This window comes from Drosophila nasuta, chromosome 2L (assembly GCF_023558535.2).
Source record: "Drosophila nasuta strain 15112-1781.00 chromosome 2L, ASM2355853v1, whole genome shotgun sequence".
NCBI lineage: Eukaryota > Metazoa > Arthropoda > Insecta > Diptera > Drosophilidae > Drosophila > Drosophila nasuta.
This window is the reverse complement of record NC_083455.1, coordinates 1,725,511-1,743,046: the sequence shown is the minus strand read 5'-3', so window position 1 is coordinate 1,743,046 and position 17,536 is coordinate 1,725,511. Positions and strand designations below refer to the sequence as shown.

The window sequence follows — 17,536 nt, the reverse complement described above, 5'->3', positions numbered from 1 at the left end:
CTTTGTGTGTCCGCCAAATGATGTGCCAAACTGACACTTGCAGATACACAGATACGGATACCCAAACACCATTAAGGCGGCTGACGAGGCTGCGACATGGTGGCAACGAAGCCAATGGTGGCCCAGGCGGGGACACGCAAACTGCATTGCATACACACACATATACATATACAAACCTCCGAACCCTTGACGTTGCTGTTGCTGTTGGTGTAAGTGTTGTGCCCGATTGTTGTTATTTTTATTTTGTGACAATTTCAGCAGCAGGAAATAATAAAAATGCAAACAAATCGTTAGATTTCGTATTGAAGTGTTTTCTGTTTTAGTTGTAAGTGTGTGTGCATGTTGTTGCTCTTGTTGTTGTGCGCGTTGGCTATGCGCACAGTGGAACCAAATCATTTCATACTCTCGCAAATATTGCTGAACCATACAAATACAAGGTGTATCACCAATAAATCTAAATTTCAACATATGAACTAAAAGTGATTACATTTATATTTCTATTCATACTGCACGTTCAGTTACAACAAAATATTTTGATTTCAGTTATGTTTCATTGTTTTTGACAAACTATACAAACTCTATATTGGCTGGACACGCGAAGAGTCAGAATTTGTGTCTAGCCTGGTTGCTTAACAATAGTAATACGTAATACACAGTATTTTATAATCACAAGAAAATTTCTTAGCTGCATTATAAAATCAAATTAAATTTTTTCATTCATATGTATTATGCCAAAGATTGCAGTTGAATGATTAAGAAATTGGTACAATGATTATTTTGGTATGTAGCATAGTTGTTGCGTATTCGATTTCACACTCTTTACAATAATATTAAAGACATACATATATTAAAATTATTATTTTTATTATTATTATATCACTTTAACATTATTAAGAATATTAATTCTAATAAAGGTCCACAAATAAAGTTTTCCCTTGTCGGGACCCATACGCAAAACATTCAATATACAATGTATCGAGTCAACACAAAAAAAAAAAAAAAAATGAAAACTCAACCCTAGTAAAATGGAATTCGTTCAAAATGCGTCGACATCGGAAACTTGATTGTAACAAAGCACACGCATGTGTTCGCTATATGAAGTTTCACCTATAGACTTCATTCTTAACAATTTGAGAGCGTGCACTCGTATAAAATCCACTGTGCAATGGCAATGATGACGTTGGACCGATACGATACGGAGTATCTGTTGGATCGAGTGGTCGTTTACTGCCGCTGGTTAGAAGCGAAACCGAAGCCGGGCAATTTGTGCAATTTTTCTTGTTTAGATTGTTTTTGCTGCCAACTTTGTGAGTGTGTGTGTGTGCGTGTGAACGTGCGGGTGTATGTGTGTGTATGCTTTTATGCCTGCGATAAGCTCAAACAGCGACCATAACCATTCTCATATTATTTGTAAGGATTTTTGCATTTATTGCAAACGTTTCAAGGATTTGCTGGAGCCCCAACCTGAATATGGCAGCAGTAGTTATCTTAATAGTTATCAGGCGGTTCTTGTAGCCGTTGTTATTGTTGTTGCTGTTGTTGTTGTTGCTATTGTCGCTGTTATTGTTCTTTCCCACTGTGCAGTTAGTGCACACACTAAGCCAACTTTATTTGGCAGTAAAATTTTATGCCATTTTATAAGCAACATAAATGAGACATTTGCCCAAACCACTTGGGTTTGTTTAGTTCCCGGTCTGGCTCTCGATCCTGTTTTTGTTCTCGTGTCGTAAATCCATTAAACAGCGCAAATAAAACTAAAAAGTCCTCGAAATGTGACAAAACTGTTGAGAACTTATAAATAAACAACTGCAAGAATGAGTACGGCAATTACACGCAGCAAATTAACATGAACATTGCCCTTTCAGATACCAGCAATAACTTAACTCCAGCTCTGGCAACCCTTCTCAGATAGCACCCCGAAAGGAAAATATTCCTCACGATCACAACGTTGACAGATAAGGGCGTGCCAGGATACGCTGAAAGGATAAAGGACAGAAGCGATCGATGACAGATCACAAGTCTCTGGAATGTTGTCTTCGTGGATGTTATTCGTTAAGTTGACAACTTGAGGACAGTCGAGAAATATCTGAATAGCCAATAATAATAATTAGTCTTTATCTCCACATCTCATAAATAGCTTACATATTCGCTTTGAAGTTGAAGTTGAAGTGAAAAAAGCTAACACTTTCTCACTTTGAAATTGTAATTTACTAATATTTCTCAAGTCTACAAATAACATCTAAAGTTATATAAGCAGTTTAGTTAAAAATTTAAATTATAGATAAATTCTGGGGTAACTAACGTTACACTTTTAAAATTGAATTGCATTGAGATTGCAAGTCGATTGTTTAAAGACATTAATAACTCAACCATTAGGTCAACGCAAGTAGGCAAACTCAACAATAATAATATCTCATGTGACATTTGGAGACCAGCTGAAAAACAAATTTACGTCTCTAAAAGCAGTGCCAGTGGCACAGCTAAAACACATAAGAGCTCACACACAGCGGGTGTTCGTCGTTATAAAGATGACAAAGCATTGTCAACAAGAAATTTTTTGATTAACGACTCAAATGCCATGCGAGCCAAATTCAAGTGACCGGCTAGCCAAGTCAAGCCAAGTCCACAAAACTGGTACAGAGGCAAGACACAAAAAATACTAAGCCAAAAAAGAAGAAAAAACTGAACAAAATAAGAACAAAACAATAAAAAATAAGCTACAAGTTTGTGACCAAAAGCAAACAAAATAAAGTATAATAAAAAATAAAAATTAAGCAGGCAGCAAAAATTTGTTGAAGGTAAAATATCAATTTAAAAGGCAATAAAAATATTTCAGATGTGCTTGGCTTCAGCTTGAGAAGATTTCAGAGAGATCTGCTGATCAGCTTTCCAACTCGCCAGCTCGCCAGCTGTTAGTCGCACTGATGTTGGCTGTCGATATTCGTTTCGATTTCAAATTAAAAGATTATGACGATAATAAACTTGACTAATCATTTTTATTACAAGATCTCTGCTACAGACATGGCCCATTATTGGAATGGACATGGAGCTGGTGCTGATGCTGATGCCGATGCTGATGATGGCGATGGTGATGGGAGCTGGAGGTCCATGGCCTTTTACCACGAAATTTTAACGCTTCAATTTTTTCCCAGAACACCCGTCCGGGGATCTTGATAAGCGGCGCAGGCGTAGAAGAAACCCACAGAATGAAAACACAAGTTGGTTTATTAATTTTTCATAACTTAAATACATATATTTTTCTGTTTTCTTTTTTTCTTTAAGTTGTATACTTTTTATTTGCATTTCTTTTGCTTTATGGTTCTTACTTGTTTTTTTTTTTACTTTTGCTTTGCTTTTGCTTTTGTTTTTGTTTTTCTGTGTATAATAAATTATGAGACTATGCTTACAAACCGATTGAGATACATTTGTATCTGCATCAATTATATCGTATGTTAGATCGTAATTTATGTGTTGCCTGTCATACCAACTTAACCAACGTACTAAGTTATAATGAATTAAATGTGTTTCGTGAAATAATTAGATTGGATTTTATATTTTATGTATAGATATGGATATCTCTAAGTATGTTTATGCATTTATTTGTTTGACAATCCCCTCACGTCAAGTTCTAACAACTAAATTAACTATGAATGTTAAATATCTTTAGTGTACAATGTGTTTAATAATATTTGTGTATTTTCCATTCCATTTCTCATTTGTTTTCAATGTTTCTTTTTTCCCTATGATTTGCCAGTTGTGTTAAAAGTGATATGGAAAGCATTTTTCATTTGCATTCTACATTGACTTGGCTTTACTTGCTTCTCCAACACTTTTTTATATTTTATTTACATTTAATATCACAATTTCTTTTTTTACATTTTTTTCATGTTCAATTTTTTTTTTTAAATCATTTCTTGAAGCTAAGCAAATGGATTTGTGTATTGTGTGTGCCTGGATTTATTGCAACATATTTACACGGAGATAAACAAAGTGAGACAGAGAGTGAGAGAGAAAGAGTTTAAAAATAAAAGCAGAAATTACGAATATAGGAAACAAAAGTCCGACTAAAATTTATAGCATGTCATATGATTATTGCACATTTTGAAATATCGTATAATTATTGTAACATGTGTGGAACGCACACATGCACACATGCATATTTTAGCATTATATTTATGTCTATATATATATGTATACTAAATAGCTAACGATTTAGCTTTCGATTATCATATACCTTAGAATTGTTTCATTTGCATTTCTTTTTTGTTTAATGTTTTTAAATTCGAATTTTGATTTTTACTACGCCTTCATCTTCAACTGATTTCATTATCGATTTCTTCGCAATTCTGCTGTTCCTCCGTTTTGCATGCTTAATGGATTCTATTGCATATTGTATATTCTTTTTATATATATGGGGTGAATTACTATATTAGGTAGTTGGCCTGAAACACTATCAGTCTCGTTTCAAAGCAATCCAACATATTCACAAGCTGGAAAATTGCTTTTGATGCATCTTTGGATACATTTCATGCCAATTTTATTTCATCTCTGCCTGTTGCTGTTTTCAATAATTTCGTAGCTTTTTGGACTCATAAAAAATTGTTTATGAATGAAATCATGAAAAGAAATCTGCGTGGCTGTTACTGTTTGCCAGCAAACTTTTAAAACAACAATCAAATAATATTTTTGTGGGCAACAATTTATAAATATAAAACTGTTTGTATACGCCTCGCTGTTTTTATGGGGCGATTTCATTGATTTTGCTCTTGAACTACCTTTGGTAGGGGGGATGGGTGTGGTGCATCCGGGTGGAAGGTCTGCGACGTTATTGTCGCCCCTCTTTTATTCCGTGTCCTGCCTCTTGCCTTCAGCAGTTTGGTTTCTCTCTCACATCAGGCAAAAGCTGCACAGTCGCCTCTCATTGCTCTTTCGCTTCTTCGCTTTTTCGCTCCAACTCGGGCTTTACAACACTGTTTGAGATCATATTGTTGCGAGAGTCTATTTGCACGGCCGATGGCCGTTTTTTGGATTGTTGTTTATTATCGTGTTATCGATAACTAATGGTATTATTCGCGGTCATCGCTCCACTCATTCATCTATAAAGATAAAATCAAAGAAATAGTGTTGGATAAGTACTTTTTGAAGACACAACAGTTTTCGGGTTCGTGTGGGCAAAGTTTATTAAGTTATTCAATGGAAAATTTGTGTGTTTGATTGGAAGACTTACATACTTTACTGCACGATTTCTGAAGGTCTCCTGCTCCATATCTCGTATCTTGTGTGTCAGCATGTGCTGCTTGAGGTTGCCCTGTAAGTAAGGAAAGGAAAGAAGGAAGCAAAGAGTTAGTCTTAAGCTCTTCCAACCGAATGTGATCCAATCCCAAAGCTCCCCATACTCAAGATTACAACTTACCTTAGTAGTGAATCCACGATCGCAGATGTTGCACTTGAAGGGACGCTCCTTGGTGTGGCTTCTGTAGTGAATCTCAAGAGCAGAGTGGCAGGGGAATGTCTTGTAGCAGATGCCGCATGTCGTGCTGCCGCGAACGCCGCTCAGTGCAAGCGGATTGAACGGTGCCGCCGGCATTACGGATTGCGCGATCTGGTTCATGGCATTGCACATGTTCTGCGTCGTCGCCGGCGGGAAGATGGGAAGGTTGGGAAACATGCCGAATGGCGGACGTGCCGCCATCAAGGGATTGGGCTGAGCGGGACTCGGACCGCTTGGCTCACTGCTTCGCGGCGATGGCTGAGGCGATGTCTGGCGTTGAACAGCGGCTGCGGCAGCTGCTGCTGCTGCGGCCGCCTTCTGCTGCACCTCCTGCGCTTCGCGACGGAGTTGCTCCTGATGCTGATGCAGAGCGGCGGCATGTTGCTGCATCTGATGATGATGATGCTGGGCGGCAGCTGCGGCCGCCACTGCGGCTTGTTGTTGCATCAGATGCTGGTGCTGCTGTTGGAGGTGATGCTGCAATCCCGGAGGCAGGCAATCGATGCCCACCGAGGGTGGCAGGGGGGAGGAAAGCAGTGAAGCCGGACCATTGGGACTTCGTGGCGGCGGTTGCTGTCTGTCTATTTGCGGGCTGAGGGTCTTCTCCTTTCGCTCGGCAGCAAGTGGCAGCGGTGACCTCGAGCTGGAGCTGGAGCCCAGCGTCGTGGGAGCCGCACGTGGCGTCAGATCCAATGCGCCCTGAGAGGCTTCCGAAAGAGAGCGCACAGGGGAGCAGCTGGGCTTGGGTTGTGAGCTGGGGCTGGTGGGAGCGGAAGGTGAAGCAGAGGCGGAGACGGAACCAATTGAGTTGGCATTGCTGGCGGCGGAACGAGGACGCTGATGGCTATTAATGTTGACCACACCGGTGGGATCAATGCGCAGCTTCTGCTCAAAGAGTAGCGACTTGAAGTCATCGCCAGAGCGCGGTCGATCATCGCTCGCCGACTCGTTGTTGTTGGACAAATGCTCCGATGAGGCATCATCAAAGTCATCTGCATCGCCACAGTCCATATTATCGTCCAAATCTCCCTGCGACGACTCCGAACCCAAAGTGCCATTGTGTGGACCGCCGGGCATGCCCGGTGCTCCTGGTGGACCACCAGGTCCGCCGCCGGGCATAGCGCCAAAGTGAAAGGCGGCAGCGGCGAAGGGATTCATAAAGTGACCGGGCATCATCGAGGGTGGCGGATCGCGGATCTCGGCAGCCTGAATCTGCTCCGGAGTCAGATCGGTGGGTTCACCTGTGTGCAAGCGAATGTGTTGCTGCAACACGAGCGCATTCGAGTACTTCTTGTGGCACACTGGACACTGGTGGAAGTTGCGCATTGGCGGCCGGATCTTGTGCACCGCCATGTGAGTCTTGAGGTTGCCTTTGGTGGTAAAGGCGCGTCCGCAGATACGGCACTTGAAAGGTCGCTCCCCCGTATGGGTGCGATAGTGCATCTGGAGGGCGCTTTTACATGAGAGGACGCGATCGCAGACGACGCATTGGTTGGGATCACTGATCTTCTTATTCTTCATAAGCTCTTTGAGCTTCATCGTTTCCGACGTGTTGGACACTTCGATGAAGTTCTCCCATGAGTTATCGTTGCTGTGGGGACGCGGCAGTAGCGCTGCCATCTCATGCTTGATCGGGTTGAAGAATGGCGATCGGGGAATGTGGGCGTGGGTATGGGCGTGACCATGCGCGTGGCCATGGTTGGCCGGCGAACGAATTGGTGAGTGATGCTCCGGCGATAGCGTCTTGGTAGTAAAGTTAAGTGGAAAACGCTCGGCGAAGAAGTCCTCCCGATGAGACATCGTTGGAGGCAGCTGTCCCGGGGTCGGCAGTTGATCGAGATGTGATTGTGAGCCAGGCGAACACTGCGCATGCATGATGGCTGCTGGTTGAATTGGTTGCACCACCGGTGGGTAGCCTAGCATAGCCGCCGAGTGGCTATGATGATGCTGACGTGCTATCAAAGGTGGCGATTGCGCCGCAGTCGAGGCTGAAGGTGACGGCGTACGGCGAGAGATTCCTTCTGATTGTGATCCGCGCTGCTGATCCTGCTCAAGCTCCTCATCGATACGCTCTTCTTTGATGCGCACCTCAAGCGGCAGTGGTTCTGGCTCTGGCTCGGTATCCACCTCCAGCTCAGAGGTTTCTTCTGCTGTCTGTTCCTGCATTAAGTTTTCGGGCTTATCTTCCTCCACCAGCTCTGTCTTGACGGGAAGTCGACCCGTCGACAGGTCTTCCTCCTCGTCATGTGGTGAGTTGGGGCCTGAGGACTTTCGCAGGTCTGTGGGCATCTCCTGACTCTGCTGCTGACTGTGCTTCAGAGCAGCGCCCAGTCCAGGCATTTGGGGAAAGAAGGGTAGTCCGGCGGAACTGCCAGCAGCAGCGCCTAACGACTTCAGCAGCTCCATGGGAGGGCGGTAGAGGCCCTGCAGACCAGGAAAGGCTGGGCTCGAGGGAAAGGTCATCGACATCGCTGCTTGGGCCTGAGCCTGGGCCTGCGTCAAAGCTGACGTCGAAGTTGCGGGCTGACTTGGCGCTGGAGCGGGTGAATGTGTGGGTGAACTATCCGGCGACATTTGATCCAACAGCGGCGGATGGAACTTGTCCATGTGCTCTGGTATGGGCGTGGCGTTCATGGGCACATGGGGGAACTTCTGCGCATGTCGCTGGAAGTGCACCTTCAAGTTGCCCTTGGTTGTGAAGCGACTGCCGCACACATTACACTTGAAGGGACGTTCACCAGTATGGGATCGTATGTGAATTTGCAGAGCAGAGTCGGACCCAAATACCTTGCCGCAATACCGACAGCGATGCTTGAAGAAAGGCTCGTTGCGGCCCTTGCCCTCACCGGACTTATCGCCAAAGGCGAAGTCATCAGCCATATTGTTGGCCAAAATTCCCTGAGAAGCGGAGTCCAACACTTCCTGTGCTCGCTTCTGCAGTAAATCCAAAGAGTTTGGCTCGGGGAGATCATCGTGGTTGGTGATGATGCTGGAAGCAAGGTCAGAGCCGAAGGGTAGCGGCATATTTTCCATTTCCTTAAGCTTGGACAGTGCATCCTTAGCACTTTCCCCATTTCTATCCGTTTCTCTGGTACGATCCCCACTCAATTTGATGCTGGAGCTGAGTGGTTTCACACAGGAGTCCTCCTCACGTTTGCGCTTCAAGGAATCCGCAGAGAGGGCTTCCCCTGAGGCTGGAGGTGAAATAGTTCGGGAGTGTTCACGTAGTGGGACACCAGCATTGATGAGATGCTGTCGCGCCTTGGACTCAGCCATACGTGCCTCGGCCTTCTGACGCAGCTCCATATCCGCAATTCGCTCCTCCTCCTCATAAGTATCTGTCTCTCCATCCTCCCGCTCCTCAGGCTCGAGATCATCCTCAGCATCCTCTTCATTCGGCTTCACCTGGTTGAGGGCCAACTGCGATTGCAACTGTTGAATCAGCTGAATTTGGAAGAGTTGCTGTTGCTGCAGATTGAAGAGCGTCTGCTGCAAAAAGGCAAGCTGCTTCATGGCAGCCTCGTTGTCCGCTCCTGAAGAACCGTTTGCAATGGTCTTTGCCGCGAATTGAGCAATGGCCATCTGCATGTTTTGTATCGCTTCGAGAGTAACAGGCGCTGCTCCAGCACCAGCTGCAACTCCAGCACTGCCCATCTGAGACGCTGTTTGCGTCGTCGAGGTTTGATCACATGAGGGAATCGCCATCGGCGCGTCGTCCTCCTGCATCTCCACATCCACGTCCTCGTTTTTTTCCGTGGATGCCGGCTGTGTAGCGGCCTCCTCTGTCACAGATGTCGCCGCGGTGGGTGAATGTGGCATAGAGGCATCGGAGTTGCCACTGTGTTCTTCTATCTCGTTCTCCACGGGCGGTTTAGTCATAATCACTTTGTTATTGTTGTTATTGTGATTGTGATTATGATCTTCAATGGCCTTATCGGCATTATCATTATCTAATTGTTCCAGTTTACTCACTGCCCCTGGTTCTGAGGTGTCCACCTCACGCTCTGCCTCGTCCTCGCTTTGCCGCGGCGGACTCCGACTGGGACTAGGACTGTTGTCCGCACTTGCGCTTGCCGTTGCGGTAGTCAGTGGCGAGCAGGCTCCATTATCCTCTTGATCACTGGCTATCTCTGCAAAAGAATCAAAAAGTTTGCAAAATTACATTTACAGCACTGCCAATAAATTGTGATTTGAGTCATCTAGCAAAATACTTTTCAATTCTTTGTAAATAGCCAAATATTTAACAAGTTGAACCATTTATAAGTTAGTCAGCACTAATGAAGCTAGTCATCCAGTCTCGAAATTAGAATTGATTATTCATTTTAATGCATTTGAAATAATTGTGCATTAACTGATTTCTCTTCAATCGCTAATCAAATGGAAATAAATTCGGAAAATGCAATGCTTTAACTATGAATCTTAAGTGGGAATTAATCATGCCTTTTTTATTATTTAATATTATTTTGCAAGCACGTGTCTCTCAGAGCCAACTTGACAATGACAATAACTGAGAAAAAAAGAAACAAGAAAACATCATCTTGTTGTTCTTGGAAGCAAAGTCCAAAATAGACAATGTATGGCAACTAGTCTGCTGCTCTGTTCCCTGGTTTCCCAGCTTTGCTCCCCGCAATGCACCCACTGCACTGAGTTGCCTTTTGATCTTCCCAGTTGTCCATTGCCTTGTCGCACATATAACTTAATCGTCGCCAATTGTGTTTGCCGCTGAGGCTGCAGCTCGTTCAAGTTGCTGTTGCAATTACATTTCTTGTGGCAACGTTGAACATGATGCCCCCTACACATCCAGCTTCAGCCTGCAGCTGTCAATCAGCGGTTTGTTTGGCCAGCAATTAGCAATTGTTGTTGACCAGCTGATTCTCACCTGTTGCCAGCAGAAAAGCGCAAAAAACAGCTGACATTTGTGTGTCCGTCGGCAAAATGATCAAGATTGCGAAATATGTGTGTATCTGCACTCGAATATAAGTATTTAAAATCAACCAAATTGGTTCGCATGCGCCGCAGCCATAAAACATAATTTATGATAAGTCAACGCGAGATAAATCTAGCCTCTCTCCCTCTCTCTCTCTCTCTCTCTGTCTCTCGTTTCCCCTTGGTCACTGACTGTTGCCTAGTGAGTATAATAAAGCATATTTCTGCACAAATCGAAACGAGTCAAGCGAGTTTTGGCACAAACAGTGCTAAAGCTAAAGCAAAAGCAAAAGCTAAGGCGAACGCTAGAGATACAAAGCGAAAGATACTCGTGCTACAGGCTGTAGATACTTTTAGCTGCTACGTTGACTGTTGACTGCGCTATCAGCGCCATTTGCATATCGATCGCATTAATATTATTATTATTTTTAAAGCCAAATATGACAATGAATTTGGCAGCACTGTTCCACGTCTCGCAAATCTCAGAAGTATCATTATTATTGGTTATTATTAGAATACATTTTTGTGAGAAATTATTTTTCATTTGATTTGCCGCGATTGAACTTGTTGAGGCTGCTACAATTGTTATTTAATACCCTCACAGACGCCGGAGAGTTCATTGAAAATTCTTGGCAGCCTCATAATAATTATAATTGATAAGTCAATGTTATTTTAATTAATTAAAATTAAGTATAATGTGCTCCAGGGCTCGTTAAATGCACTCGGCGTCGCGTCAACGCTTTCAGTCGGTGCGCTTTGTACTTGTCGCCAGTTGCCAGTTGCCAGTTGCCAATTGCCACGAAAGGCAACCATAAAGAACACGGCAAAGCAAATCGAATTATGATAGCCATAAAATCGAATCGAATCGAATCGCATCGAATCGAACATTGTTAAGTCATTTGGTAATTGCTAATAAATTTGTTAAATTTACAATAACAATAAACGCATCTTGTTTATTGTCTTGGCCACGACAACAACAAAACACTCTTAAAATCAAACTCTCTTTCTTAACTCATTCTTCAAATTTTTGTTTATTTTTAGTTGACGTTTCATATATAGTATATTATATTTTATTTTAGGTCTACAAACAAAGCACAAAGCAAAACAAAACTCTAACAAAAGTATCTTAAGATAAATGTCTGTGACTGACCTGTGCCGTTGCAAGACTTATGTCTCGCACTGTATTTTGTTGTGCTAAACGGATGGACTGATAGACTGACAGACTGACAGATAAATAAATATGAAATTGCGGGCAGGAAATTATGTTTCCCATTGCCATTCAAAGCAAAGAAAACGAACAGTAGAGCAGATCAGAAGGGAGAGTGCGGGAATCGGTTATGTCTAGAATATATTCGGGTAAATTGAATTGTACAAGTTTAAAGGTGGATTAAGTCAAGCCATAAATCCATTTGAACCCCAAGCACTAAATTCAAATGAATTATCGCCATATACATATACATATACATATATGCATATATTGTTTAAGGTATATAATACGCCAATGTATCTAAACTGAGTTCATAAATCCGCACAAAGTGTACAATTAAAGATTATCCAAAATGATGAAACATTTTCAACATTTTAAACATTTTGCAGCTTTTCATGTGTCCATGTGTCCAACTGCCCCTTTTTCACATTGCTGAATTATGTTTGCAACAATTTATAAAACTTTTCAGCATTTAAATTGTCACTTCCACCACACGCACTAACACGTTAAAAAAAAATATCTCGTTGGCTGTTTGTGTATCTTTTTTTTATTTTTTGCTTTTGCTTTTGCTTCTGATTTTGATTTTTGTGTTATTGTTTTTTGCCGTATCTTTCGGATGTTTTGGCTAGTAAATTTTATTTGTTGCGCCCATTTGGGTCGTTTAGCTTTCAGCAAATCAATTTTTTATCGCCGCAACACCGCAAAATGATTGGTGAAATGTGAAACAGTTTGCGTTTGACTAAATCAATTAGTGCAAATCAATGCAATAATTCGATTATTTAATAAGTTTCCATTTAGAACTATACGCAAAAGTATATAAATTAATGTCTCTCACTGAAATTGTAGATCAGAAGGATTTGTGAGGCAAATAATTAATTGATTTACCGCCACATTTTTTGATTAGCCTTGCATAGTGTGTATATTCATTTCCATATGTTAATACAGATTGTTAGCTAATGCAAAACTAAAGTAAAGCAAAAAGCTGCCACTCGTTATATTTTGTCATCGTCTTCAGTTTTCTGCTGTCTGCTGTCGTTGTGTTGTTGTCATGACTTTTAGAATGGGCTGGGTGCATACATTTGACTCTAGTTACCTTTCGGCAGCGTTCAGCGAGCGTTTCAATTATTCCATCATCATATTCAATATGCAAATCGAGGGGCATTGCCTGGGATCAGGCTGAGGCTCAGACTCTGGCTTTTGGAGGCGTGACGCGTGAGGCGTGAGGAGGAAGGAGGAGGGGTCGATGTTTTTCCCCGTTTTTGCGGAGGTGAAAATATAAATGTGCAGCGAATCGAAAAATGCAAAATACGACAACAAAATAACAACTGCGTGATCCGAGCAAAGCCGAATCGAACCGAACCAAACCGAGCTTGTCGCATAATTTTATAATAATATCCAAGTCCATCGACGATTTCGATTTCGATACAAATTCCATGAGTTTGGCATAAATTGACACCCAGGCCAAATTGAATGTACACGATTTTATTTTCAAGCATACATAACTAAATCAATTGCGAAGAAAGAGCATAAATGACCCTCTGCTACCCTGTAAATTCAACTCAACTTAATAGTATATAGTATAATATAGTATCTATACTATTATATTAGTATATTAAGCAATATACTTGAATTTATTCACTAAAGGGTAACGACGCAGAAATTAATGCATTTAAATTAAAATTGGAATCGGTCTGAGGAACTTTAAGCTACACAAAACTGAAAAAATACAAAATCAAGAAAAAAATAACATAACAATCCAAGCGCATAAATAAAAATAATTAAATAATTAATGTCATTAAGTTATGCGCATTGACTTCTGCTTCTTCGTTAGGGTTAAAATAACACTAACAAAATCAAATCGAAATCCATATTAAAATTATATATGGTTAGCTATGTATATGTACGTATAATTAATCCATATAAATCATATGGAAATAAGCTCATGATTATAATTATTTTTTCCACCTTTTCTCGCTTTTTGTTTTTGTGATTTTTTCGCAGCTGCCAATTTTTCGATATTTATTTTATTTATTGTGCCACACTAATGACTGAACATTTATTAATGCTCAGCTCATTTTAGTAAATGCTACAGTTATACAGTATATATATGTATATATATATACAACTCGTCTGCACATGTATGCGTATCACAAAACCGCCCAAAAATAAATGAATAAAGCAAAAAAAAAAAACAAAAAAAATGAGCGCAAAAATAATCATGTTTATGGCCTTTTAAAAGCTTATGGCTAGCCATATTCAAAAATTGAAATTTACGAGTATTGTGTCAGCTTATTCACAATCAAATATGAATGTATTTATGCGCACATGCATACATACACATGAATATATAAAATAAAATCCCTGTGAATACATATTTTTCTGTGCTGAAAAAATCTATTTCATATTTTACAGAACGCAACAATTTTTATTTGAAGTCTTTAATGATAATTTATATTAGTTTAATAATTGTTCAATTGCAGTTTCAATACATTTAGGAAATGAATGATATATTCCTGGATATGTATTTTATGAAAATAAATCTGTTTTCAATTTATAAATTAGAAAGTCTCAAGAAGATTTTCTATTAAAAGTGAATAAAAATTTGAACCAATTTCGGTTAATTAACAAATTTGTCATTTTTTGCCATAGAAGCGAACACACCAAAGTAAACAAATTTATGTTAAATATTATATTAAAACTGTGACATTGATTTGGGTCTGCTGAAAATAGATTAACTGTATTTTGAAGCTACGATAACAGGGAAAAAATGGAAAATCAAAAGTTGCCGGCCATTTAGAAAATGGTTTTTCATTTTTTTATTTATATTTTGTTTTTGGTTTTGGTTTTGTGTTTTTCTTATTTGAAGTTTTAATTTATTCAAATGTGTGCACCAGTTTTATAATCAAATATAAATTATATTTTTTCGCCTACGGTTTTTGTGATTTTGCATTTCCAGTTTGAAGTTTTTAAAAGTCTTTCAATCTCCTTCTCTACCTGTATCTCTCCCTCTCTCTATCTCTATCCCTCTCTTTCTCTCTCTCTCTTTCTCACCCTTTTGTTGGGCTGAGTATCTTGATTATTCAGTATGCATTAATAACAACTCTCAGCCTCAGTTGCGAGACTCCATTGAGTTATTTTTATGACAAATCAAATATCGATATGATTTAAGTGTGTACATATTAATATGCAGATGTTTGTGTGTGTGTGTGTGTGTACGTGTGTACGTGTGTTTTTGTGTATGATGGAAGTGACCATCGTAAAGCTTGAAGATGATTTGAGAGCAGTTTGGAGGCCTTTTCAAATCGGTTTCTTTAATGGATTTTGAAAGCTGCGCCATTTGCATACGCCAAAAAAGCCACAAAATTGAATACGATCGAAACGTATTGAATCGATTCGGTTTAGCTTCGGAATATTGCCATCCAATTTAACACCAAATTAATTAATTAAATTTCTGTTGCTCGTCTCTGGGTCTCACCTCTGCATTTATTTATTTATGTACCTCACTTCTTTATGATTTAACGGACCATTTTGTAACTGTCCAAGCAAAATTATAAAGGGAAGTGATTTGGAAATTCGAAACATCCATAAATGATAATTCATTTTTATGACACAGTATTACACTAACTGTTCGAATTAATTACAACTCCAATTTCCCCAGCCAATACAGTAGTTTAATGGTTTTATTTGACTCGAGTCATAAATGCTTTAAGCTCACTATTTCAAATTTTTTTGGTATATTGAACTCACCTTTGTCGGCACTTCTAGCGCGATCCTTCAGCTGTTTGACAATGCCATATTTGACGGTACCAAATTGTATCATTTTATTGATGGTCTCCTGGTGATTATCCTTAAAGTCACTACGCATTGCACACAGAACGTTTGTCATCAATAACTTTAAACTGATTGTTGAAACTTTAGCACAATGTTTGCATTATTTCGCATGTGTGTGTCTTGTTGTGTGTATGGGTGTGTGTGTATGTGTGTGTGTGTATTTGTTGGCGAGGGGAATGGGGAGTTGAGGATCTGAGTGTTCGTTGTCTTGGCGCCACTTGGCCGAGGGAATTTGAACATTTGTCATGCGCGGAGGAATTGATCCATGTTCCACAACTGTCCTTGTCTCGCACTTTAGATCTTTTTATTTGATTGCTTCGATTGGTTTTCTTTTTGCATTGGTTTAGAGTAAATTGAACTTTTCACAGGCGCGTCGCGTCGTGTGTTTTACCGTCGGCGTAGCAGCGTTTATCCACAACAACGAGTTGCATTCGCAATCATAATTTCAATTCAAAAAACTCATCACATTGATCAGATGCACAGCATATATATATATGTACATATACAGAGGGAGATATATACATAAGTATTTGTGTTGATATATAGATTCAGAGGCAATCTAATTGGAATTTTGGATTCGGTCGCGCACTCGCTTCAAACACACAGAACGGAAAACGTATTCGTCGTAATCGTATCGTAATCGTGAACGGTAAACTGAGTGGCATCAACTGAGTGGTCGAATCGCTGCTCTCAGTGCGGCACGAACGTTCAGCACGCGCGTCAAAATAACACTGACACAAAACACAAACAATATCTTTGAGATACTTTCAGGCACACATAGGCACGCACACAGCGGCAGCGGCACTCTCATACACACACACACACACACACACACACACACACACACACACGCTCGCACTCAGACACGAACGAACGCAGCGTCGTTTCTGCTGTTGCTGCTTCGGGCAGCGACAACGACGACGCGACCGGTTTACTACCAATATTTTTACACGCTTGTGTGCTTGTGTGTGTGCAACATTTTTATTATTACTGCCAGCAGCAGCAGCAGAAACAACAACAACAGCAACTGGCATATCCTGACATTCAGTCAACCAACCCACCTTATGCTCACACACACCAAGGCGCGCTCATGCACACACAGTCGCTCACTCGCTCACATTTCATATAATTTTTCATATATATAAACGCTCTCGCTCCCACTTGCACGCACACCCTCTCTCTCAATACAATCACACACACACACACGCGCGCGCTCTCTCATCATAATTTTTATTAAATTTTTCCCGACTGTCGACGGCCTCGTGCTGTCTTGCTTGCACCCTTGGCCATTTATGACTGCTGTTACTGTTACTGTTGCCATCGACCTCTCTCCACAGCGCAGCTCACAGTCCGCAGCCCTCGCACTCACACTCGCTCTCTCACCATCTCAAGCTCGGGCTCACGAGTGCAGGATGCTCACACTCACTGCTGTCGACGTTGCTGTCGCTGTCGCTGCTTTTGCTGCTGGCGTCGCTGTTACTGTCGCTGCTTACCTGTTTGCTGCACGGACATTTATGAAACTTGTTCGAAAAATTATGAGACACACTCACACAAAAAAAAACAAAATAAAAGACGCAGCGCACTTCGTATCAACTCTCGCCTCGACTGCGCTGCCGACGCCACAGTTGACGGCGCCGTTGCTGCTACTTCCTTCCGCTTTGGTGGCTTATCGGGCTCGCTCACCTTTTGCGCCATTGTTTTTGTTGCAGCCGTGTTCTTGGCATTTTTACCAGCCACTTTCGTCCGCTCTCGGGTGTTATCGTGCGCTCTCGCTCGCACTTGCGCTCTCTTCATTAATAATTTATCATAATTCATATGCGCCGGCAACTGGTTGCGAAACCCTCCCTCCCTGCCTTCCTCCCCCTTCCACGGTCAACGTATATAAAACGTACGGCCCTTTTTCAGCTGCCGTCTCCCTTCCACGCACGCCTGCGCCCCGGCTAAGTGCTACGCTTGCTCTTCCCACATCTTGTGCTCGGTCTCTCTCTCGCTCTCACTTTGGCTGAGACACACACACACACATGCACACTCACGCTCGTTTGCTCTCGCTCTCTCTCTCTCTCTAGCTCTCGCTCGTTCCC

The 17,536-nt window shown here is 41.5% G+C and overlaps 1 protein-coding gene across 2 annotated transcripts; it reads right to left on the bottom strand.

Annotated features, from left to right (window-relative positions):
* Nucleotides 1–4,037: 4,037 nt before the first annotated feature.
* On the bottom strand, nucleotides 4,038–16,173 carry LOC132793709 (homeotic protein spalt-major). 2 transcript variants are annotated; one of them, XM_060803763.1, is made up of 4 exons: nucleotides 15,372–16,173; nucleotides 5,414–9,621; nucleotides 5,228–5,308; nucleotides 4,038–5,096 (listed from the first exon to the last, which is right to left on the bottom strand). In XM_060803763.1, the coding sequence occupies exons 1-4, from the start codon at nucleotides 15,508–15,510 to the stop codon at nucleotides 5,067–5,069; spliced, it is 4,458 nt and encodes a 1,485-aa protein (XP_060659746.1). In that variant the 5' UTR covers nucleotides 15,511–16,173; the 3' UTR covers nucleotides 4,038–5,066. The 2 variants fall into 2 exon arrangements, with proteins under 2 accessions (XP_060659746.1, XP_060659754.1); XM_060803771.1 differs by having other exon boundaries at nucleotides 5,232–5,308.
* Nucleotides 16,174–17,536: the final 1,363 nt, after the last annotated feature.